Source organism: Tinamus guttatus, unplaced genomic scaffold (genome assembly GCF_059628265.1).
Source record: "Tinamus guttatus ecotype Peru unplaced genomic scaffold, ASM5962826v1 Tinamus_guttatus_pri_ptg000018l, whole genome shotgun sequence".
NCBI classification, from domain to species: domain Eukaryota; kingdom Metazoa; phylum Chordata; class Aves; order Tinamiformes; family Tinamidae; genus Tinamus; species Tinamus guttatus.
The window spans coordinates 1707076-1715894 of NW_028288552.1; the positions used below are offsets into that span (position 1 = coordinate 1707076).

Genomic DNA, 8819 nt, shown 5'->3' on the forward strand with positions numbered 1-8819 from the left:
TCAGAATCGCTGCACAGTCCCAGTGCCAAACACCTCTTCTGCAGGAGAAACAGCAAAAATAAAGAGACATCATCAGAGGGGAAACAGGCAGCGGGAGATCAGGCGCACGTGAGCCTGGAATGCCATTCCCATGTGCCAGGAGACAAAGACACCGGCTACAGGAGCTCCCTGCTGAGCACACTTGAGGAACCTCACAAGGAGGACAGGAGAGCCAGGGGATGAAGCACCTCAGCCCACTTTGAACAATAAATGCCTTTCTCCCACATCAGTCACAATTCTACCACCCCTTTGTTCCTGGAAACCGACAGCAAGGTCTGCAGGACAAAGGAACAGGTAATCTAGGAGCTCATCAGCTTTCATTCTCTAGAAATCTCACGCACATCAAGACTGTGCGGTCATTTCTCTTGTCACCTAGTGCTCTTCTGCCCCGACCACCAGACTGCTGCGTGCTCTGCCACGGCTACCAGACTTGGAGGAAGTAGCTCACAGCAGCAGGAAGGGGGCCAGGCAGGAGACCGCTTTGCAGGAGCAAAGCCACCGCACTGCAAGCGCCCTTTCGCTCAAATCCACACAGCTCAGCCCTCCAAACCACTCACTCATTCCACAGAAATTCTGCCTCTTGGGCCACTTCACCTTGGCAGCTAAACGGCGTCTTTCTAATTCGGAGGCAGGAACGGAGTTGTCCTCGCTCTCCTCGTCATCAGTATCTTGAATGCTTGAAAAGTTAAGACAAGAAGGACTGTGTCTCTCTCCAGGCTCTCCTCTTCTGAGGCAGGGGAAAGGATTGGGGGGAAGCGCTTGTTCAAGCCTCACCTTACAAAGCATTCACGGGAAAGCTCCTCTCCCACTGTGAAAACATTAATTGACACGATTAATTCTTAGCATGTCAGACCTTCAGAAGTCAACACGGCCCACAAGCACCTAACACAGGCACTTCTGCAGGCCACGCTGCAGGGGAACAGTCACACAAGACAGCAGGGACAAAAGCAGGCCCCAACCTGCCCTTGACTTCTCGCACCCTACTGAATTCTAACCCCCTTCCCCTCAAAGGACATTAGCAAAGAAAATCAACACTGCCCTTACATTTCCTTCTAAGCTTCCTCAACAAAATACTAGCATGGGACAAACGCGCGTTGGGAGCAGACAGTTAGCAAACGCTGCGGGGCGCTGACGGGATAGGAAGCTAATGAAGTGCTCAACTACTCGCACCACACGCACACGCACACGCACACGCAGAGCCCCAGCAGTTCCTCCACGCTTAAGGATCCTACCTCCGCTGGCCGCAGCACAGGCGCCCGATGCAGAGGCAGCAGCTCCTGCTCCGGGAGGCGAGCTGAGTCCTGCCATGCCTACTGGGCCGCCTGCACGCGCCCTCTGCGCGCACTCTGCCAGCTCTTCACCAACGCTGCAGACAGGAAGAAAGGAAGGACTGTCACCAAACCCAACGGCATCCTTGTACACGGCTCTTCTAGGACACAACGAGCCACTGCTTCTCCACGCTACGCCTATTCAGAGCCATCTGGCAAGCTGACACACATGGGCTAGTTACACATACCCACGCACACCCGCCCTTCCTGCTCCCCTTGCTACAGGCCCAGGGCAAGGGGAAGCGGCAGAAGAAAGGACCTCTGCATTTGGTCTCATGCGCTGCTCTGGGGAGGGCTTCGTATACACTCCACTTGCCCAAAGCACACTTTTCAGGCTCGCTATTGCTCACAGCTCAGCTCAGCACCACCAACTTGAAACCTGACCGAGCAGTCGGGGTGGAGTCAAGGAAAACCTCCCGGTTCACACTTGACACTACATGTTCCAGAACATGCCCTTTTGCCCAGCTTCCACAGACGTCTCCACACATCATTAAACCTTGCTGCTCTTAACAAGAGCGTCCATAAGCCAACACGCACATTCACACACCTCAGCAACTCTAACGTCACCTAAAGCACTTACCGAGCATGCAGAAAAGTCCTAGCATACTCCTCCGCCGTCCACCCAGCAACATCTTTCTGGGAAAGATCAGCACCATGGCGAAGAAGAGTGTCTAGGATGCTCCTGTTCCCAGTCGAAGCAGCCCGCATTAAAGGGGTCCTAGAGCATCCAAAAGAGGAGAGGAAAGCTCGGAGCCAACGCAGACATTTCACTCGCATGCCTTTCAGCCCTCTTTGCTCCCACAACAATTGCTTCCCCCTTTCCCACAGGCAGAAGCAAAGCAAAGGCAGCTACATGGAAGCACAGCACAACTCGGAAGGAACGGGGCCTCCGGACACGCTCTTCGGACAAGCCCTTCACCTGGCAGACTGGTCTCGAGCGTTCACATCAGCTCCTTTGCCAAGCAGGAACTCCACCATCTCGCCGTGACCACCCGACACGGCAAGGGCAAGGGGCGTGCAGCCCATCTGCAAGCATAAAGCGCCCCCAGTCAGAACCAAACAGCCAGGGAAAGCCACTCTCTCTTTCCGAGAGCAGCCTCACCCACATTCTACACTTACCTTATCCTTAGCCTCGAGAAGGGCGCTGTGCTCCACTAGCTGCCCTGCTAGAGAGGTGTTACGAGCAAGGACAGCCAGGTGAAGGGCAGTGTTGCCGGTAACGTCGGCAAGATTAGGGTTGGCACCACGCGCCAGCAGAATGGCCACGCATTCTTCTTGCTGGCACTGCACTGCCTGCAAGCAACACGGCAAAGAAAAGGAAGCCTTCCCAGCAACTACGTTTCCCTCCCTCAGCGCTCCCACAGCCGGCCAAGCGCACAAAGCAACCCCGGCCTTCCCCGAGGAGGCAACGTGGGCCCATTCTGCGCCAATCGCAACACAGTCTCCACCTGTCCCAACATCACGCATCACCCCAGAGACGCAGCGCTCTGGGTGCAGCTTGGAAGCCCTCCCTCAACAGCTCTCCCGTGCTCCACGTACCTTCATCAGTGGAGATCTCTTGTAGCCGTCCCGCGCATCCAGCTTGCACTTCTTCTCCACTAAATAGGACACGATCTCCGAGTGCCCATTAGCGCAAGCGAGATGCAGGGGTGTCCTACAAAGGCAACACATTCCATTAACACGCACACACGCGCCGAGCTGCACACACCGCTCCTGCCTCTGTCCCGGGCCTAGGGCCACCGCTGTCCGCAGCCACAAGAGCAGCTTAGAAAGAGTCGCCCATTCCGGCAGCAACGGCAGCAGCTGCACACCCCAAGCCCAGAGGGAGGGGCTAGGAAAAGTCACCCCCACCCCACGCAGCACCCGCTTCCCGCAGCTCCGCACCCGCTTCCCTGCAAAGGGGCTCCTGCGCCCAGGCACAGCGGTCTGCCCACGCAGCCCCACGCTGCCGGGCGCAAGCGGCTGCCCTCCATCCCTCTGCCCGCGCAACCGCCCGCTGCCTCCAACAGCACCACCCACGCTGCCCAGCAAGGACCACCCAGGCTTGGTTGGCCACCTCCAGCCTTCGCCAAGGCGCCCTGCGGCTTGCGCCAGCACCGCTTGCGTGGCAACAGAGTGCCGCACGCCGGGGACACGGGCTTTCCAAGAGCAGCACAGCAGCCTCGGGCGGTGCTGCTGGGGCAGGGCCTGCCACCCGGCCTTCCCCGCAGCAGCCTCGAGCACACGCGCCCTCCACGCCCGGCCAGGCCCTCGCGAAGAGCCGGCAAAGCCCCGGCCGGCGCCGCCCCCCTCACCGCTTGGCCTTGTCGCGCCCGTCGAGGCCGCGTGTCGGCAGCCGCCGCAGCGCAGCCAGGTCTCCGCGGGCGGCCGCGCGGTGCAGCTCGCTCAGCTCCTCCTCGCGAAGCTCGTAGCGAGCGCCCACGCAGGCCAGGGAAGCGCCGCCGGGCGCCGCCGCCCCCCGCCCCTTGCCGAAGAGCGCCAGGAAGCGCTTCATGCTGCGGCGGGGACGCGGACACGGCCAGAGAGAGACGGCCCCGCCTCGGGCGGGCGGGGCAGAGGAGCCGAGCCCCGAGCAGGGGCCGCGGCCGGGACAGCTGCGGCGGGGCTGAGCCCCGGCGGGCTGCGGGAGCGGGGGTCGCGGGCTCGGAGCCCCCGCGCCGGGAGCAGAGGCGCGCTCCGAGGGCCGGGACGCAGCGAGGCTCCCAGCGAGGCACGCGCCGACCGTCGCTCCGGCACTGGCGGCCGCAGCACTGAGGCCGCGCGGCGACGGCGCCAGGCGCAACAGCCGCGGCGAGGGCGTCACAGGGCGGCGGGGTGACGCCGCGGGGTGACACTGCCACGCGCCACAGGCGGCTCCTCGACGTGGGGCTGCAGCGCACCCACAAGGGGCTGCGGCTCCCCGAGAAAGAGCACCGCCGCTGTTAGCTTGGTTGTCGCTCAACTATCTTTTTCATGTTCTCCTATGATTGTGAATCTGCTACTTGTTGTAGATCTGCCAGCGCTGCCAGTTATTATCATTAGTAGAAAATCATCTTTCATTTCACAAAAATCCCCATTTACGTCTTGTCGGTATTTACTCAACTGAATCGAGCAGAAAAGCAGAACCAGCCAAAAATAATAATAAAAATAATGCCCAGCCACGCTCACACTATAGATTGCGATTAAATGTTTGAAGTGCATGAGTAGGGTGGAGGTGTTAGTTTGTATATTGATATATGCCCTTCATGATGAGTCTGGATTTTACTACTTGTAGGACTGAGGCAGGAATAAGTTCGTGAGATGGGATGCTAGCCCGAGGTGCTCTTAGGCTACTGAACAGCAGCGGAATACTTCCATAAGATGTTTGAATGAAGATTTTTTCCCTCCACTTCTGCATGTGTACATGTTAGCAGGAGGAAAAATAGCAAAGCTTGTATTTGATAAAAGGAGCGCGCAGTTGGCTGTTGATTACGGTGCTATTAGTGGTCCATATATACCAAGAAGACACTCAGAACAGGTACTGGGACTGCTGTCATTATCACTGATGAGGAAGGTCACCTCTCTTTTTGCGGTGAGCTTGCAAGTCGTTAATTGCGCCTGCTCCTGTCCAACAGTGCCTTACAAGCCATGTATAAAGCTGATACTGTGTGGTTAGCCGGTAAGTATTACCTGCCATAGTGCTAGAGATAGAAACTGGGCTCTGTGCAACGGAACTCGAAGCCTGTGTCTCAAGTTCCTAAACGAGGACTCCAGAGGGAGCAGCCGTGTTCCCCCCTCAGGGGAAGAGGAAGCCTCTCTGGTGTGGGGGATAGAGATCTTTCTCTTGGGGATGTAATTGAAGTGGCCACCAGATAAGCACTGGCTTCTCACTTACTTGGAAATCATCCTTAAATTCAAATGTACATTACTGTTCCAAATGAATGGGATTCTTCTAATCGGGACTTTTTTTTTGGAACTTGTCCATGCTATGCACACATTGCTAGGACATCCTGCACACTGCATTCTTTAACTACTAAATTAGCTCTTTAGCTTTGAAGGCCAGCTAGCAGTGTGAGTGTATTGTTCACACAGTCATTGAGCATTCCCAGATTTTTGTAGCCAAACCCTGACAGATGTCCAAATCTCTCTGGAATTACTGGAAGCAACCAGGAGGCTGTCATCTCCACATTGCTCTTGGTCTTAGCTTAAGGCTACAGGTGCCTCCTAAACCACAGCAGGGTTTGCTGCGTCCTCACAGTGGATGTGCCATCAAGCACTGCCAGTCCAGACCAGCTTTCTTCTCAAAGTTCAAACTAGCTTATTTTTATGAAGACTGGGCCATTTTGGAGCTCTTTTTGTACACCACATGTTTAAAATCAAAACTGCACCAAGCAATAAAAAAGCCAACACTAAGATAAAATACATATATATTAGTAAATTAACACCAGAGTAATATAGATATGTACATGTGCCTAGGTGAGGTGCTCTGGGATTGCATAGTCCTCAAATGGCCTGGTAAGCAGCCAAACTTCCTTTCAGAATACATTATGGCAGACGTTAATGCATCTTCTTCTGCCTTTGAACTCCTTTCGGAGTTTGGGGTCCTGTTGTCACTCAGCAAACCTCTCCTTATCGAGTGCATTAAGACCAGCCACTCTTAGGTAAACTAAGATTCTTGTAAAGGCCTTTGGGATGTAACAGCAGGGTTTTGCCTCCCCCTTTGGGAATCCCTGCCGACTACTCCCACGCACTTTCTTGTTCCTTCTCATCTTTGGAAAGGGCTTCCGGGAGGCTGCGCTCCATCAGCTTGCCAGGCCTCGAGCTGCTGCCGACCGTTTGCGGCTCGCCTGATCGTGCTTCTTGGCTGGCTCCTAGGCAAGGGGGACAGCTGCTGTGGGCCAGGCCTCAGGAGCCTTCCGCCATTGCCAGCACCTGCCAGCCATCTTTGAGAGCGGCCTCCCCCTGGCAGCGCAGGAGCGCTCTGAAGGGCAGCAGGAGGCAAACAGAGCCCCCAACTCCAGGCCCCTGTCTAAAAACCCAGCGGAGCTTTCAACCTCCCCTGAGGGAAAGGACACAGGCTGCACGCTGCCAGCAAGCGGCCAGACTCCTACCAGGGTTCCCCCCTTGGCAGCAAGCCCGCCGCTCCCATTCTGTAAGAGGGACAGGCAGCGGGAGGAAGAGGGAACAGGCGCGTGCGCAGGGCAGGCCAAGTCACGAAGGGGACGGGAATAAAACAGAGATGTCCCAGGCTACAAGCTTTATTAAATACAGAATTGGAACAGAACACCTTCACTTGAATGCAGCTCGATGTCATCTACACACCACTCCGCCAAGAGCTAGAGGGCACGTTTCCCCAGGCTTCCTTCCTCTCGGGATATCCTCTCTTGGCAGTCCCCGCTCCAGAAAGCCACTTCTGAGGAAGGCGCGCGCGGCAGGGGGAACAAAAGGCCCTCTGTTAGTGTTACAGGAGCAAAAGGGAGCAAGTCCCAAACCAAAGGAACCAACCCCAGTCATCCCAGTAGACAGGCACTTCTGCTCACAATGCAGACACATTCAACCCAAGGCACTTGTGTCCATCCAAGCAAATGCAAGGGGCTCTAAAGCAACAGCTGGCCACTCGGCAGCTGATTGAAGCCAACAGGAACCCAAAGAATTGCAAAGCAGGGGCCACCTGCTTGCAAACAGGCCCCGTCCCTGAAAAGGCCCGACTAGAGCCCCCCGGAGAGGGGATTATTCGGGGCTCTGGGGGCGGCCTTGCATGTGCACATACACTGTTTCTTCTCTTTTTTAAGGACAGGCACATAATATTCTGTGCCACCAGTATTTGGATCACGATGAAGGTGTCACATAAATCTCCAGGTTGCAATTACCTCGCTCACGTTCTTCAGCGACATTTTTGACCATTCCTCACGCACCTGCAAGTATAACACAGGATACCCTTAAGTCCTCAGCAGTTACATTCCTCTAGTACTACCTTCTACGGCCTTTTGAAACCTAACTGTAACATGAAATGCAAACTGGAAACAACACCCTCAATCCTGAGAAATGCTTTGTCCACCAAAACACAGCATTGCCACTACTCTGTGCCATTAATTGTATCACAACACAATTGCCACTCATCACGTTTCCCTCATTCTGGCTTTGCAGAAGGGCATCAAAAAGCACAAGGAGGATATAAGCACACATGGCCAGAGGTCTAGTCCCAAGGCCACAAGCTGCATATTTACACTGTTCACAGCGAGCAATCCGATTTGTGATGCCTGCTTTTTTTCTCATTACAAACCAACACTCTCTTTAATTTACTCCGCAGCAAAGGACTCAGGCCAGAAAGAGCTGGCTTTCCTTGCAGCAGCCACCTTCTAGATAGCCTTTTTCATGGCAGCTCTGCTGACTTGCTGTTTAGCCACAGGAGTGCCTGAGGACAGTCACCTGGATCACCCTCTGAGACCCCCACAAGGCAATGCCCAAAGCCGAGCAGCTCAGCTTCAGAACACTACAGGCATGGGGACAGCTACAGCCCGCAGGCATCTCCTTTCAACAGGACCCTTGCTACGCTGCAGGCACCACAGCACTGAGTCACAACTGGAGATGCCTGAATCCTTCCCAGGATTGTAAAAGATGGAAGAGGAGAGCTTGCCCTTGCCTCCACTCTGTGCAAATCAGGGAAGGGATCATGGCATTCAGTGAAGAATGCTTCACCCTCTTGTCCAACTCTTGCCACACGGGCCCCAAACCTCACCATTCCGTGAGGAACGTGCTCTCCACACACACTGCAAAGGCTGGGGCACACTCGGACCAGAGCTATCGCTGAGGTTGCAGCAGGCTCTGAGCATTGCCTCATGGAGTCTCTCAGGGCGATCCAGGGGACTGTGCTCGCCCAGTTGTGAGGGGCACCAATGCTGTTTGCACTAGCAGACTGGGTGTCCCGGAGCTAGGCAGGAATGCGTGCTCCTTTTCCCCTTAAAAGCTGAACCCTGCTCATTCATACTCTGTGGGCAGCTCATTCGAGCACAGCGTGCATGTCCAATGCCTTACCTCAGCCATTTGAGCTTCCACTCTGTCTGCCACACAGGAAGCATTGCCCGCTGCGTTCAGCATCAAAGAGCGGCTGCTGCCCAGCTCAGGAGGGTAGGCAGCAGCGGCTTCCGCAAGGCCTCCGATAACTCTGCCTTGCTGCAGGCGTCTGCTGAGAGCCAGTTCATTTCCCAAATCCCTGATTCTCTGCTGCATTCGTCCTACCAGGGAAGCTTCAGCAGCGGCTCTTCTTTGTTCCACCTGCTCCTGGGTGGCTGCCTGTGTCTGAAGCAGATGGTGCCATTTCAGCCTCCAGGGAAGAAGAACTTTCCCCCCATGCCCGGCGACAGTTTCCACACACCCCCTTGGAAGAGCACAGCCTTACTCAGGCGCCTCCTCACTGCCCTCAAGAATCCACGGCCGCAGCCAGAGGCACCACGTTACGCAATGCTTTCTGTTCACTGGTGGAAACCTGCTCTT

General features: G+C 55.6%; 1 protein-coding gene across 1 annotated transcript; it reads right to left on the bottom strand.

Moving 5' to 3' along the window:
* Positions 1-8555, bottom strand: LOC148596293 (uncharacterized). Its single transcript, XM_088524119.1, has 10 exons — positions 8361-8555; positions 7196-7240; positions 3925-4117; positions 3662-3881; positions 2907-3021; positions 2487-2660; positions 2287-2393; positions 1948-2085; positions 597-715; positions 1-38 (listed from the first exon to the last, which is right to left on the bottom strand). The coding sequence occupies exons 1-10, from the start codon at positions 8553-8555 to the stop codon at positions 1-3; spliced, it is 1344 nt and encodes a 447-aa protein (XP_088380245.1).
* Between the last annotated feature and the right edge of the window lie 264 nt (positions 8556-8819).

What these genes read in the sequence shown, in the direction of transcription:
- LOC148596293 (XM_088524119.1), bottom strand. Translation starts at nt 8,555, where the DNA reads ATGCAGCAGAGAATCAGGGATTTGGGAAATGAACTGGCTCTCAGCAGA. An exon ending in TGGAAGCTCAAATGGCTGAG is followed by an intron (nt 7,241 to 8,360) that starts GTAAGGCATTGG and finishes TTATACTTGCAG; the next exon opens with GTGCGTGAGGAATGGTCAAA. An exon ending in CCTGCTCGGGGCTCGGCTCC is followed by an intron (nt 3,882 to 3,924) that starts TCTGCCCCGCCC and finishes CTCTCTGGCCGT; the next exon opens with GTCCGCGTCCCCGCCGCAGC.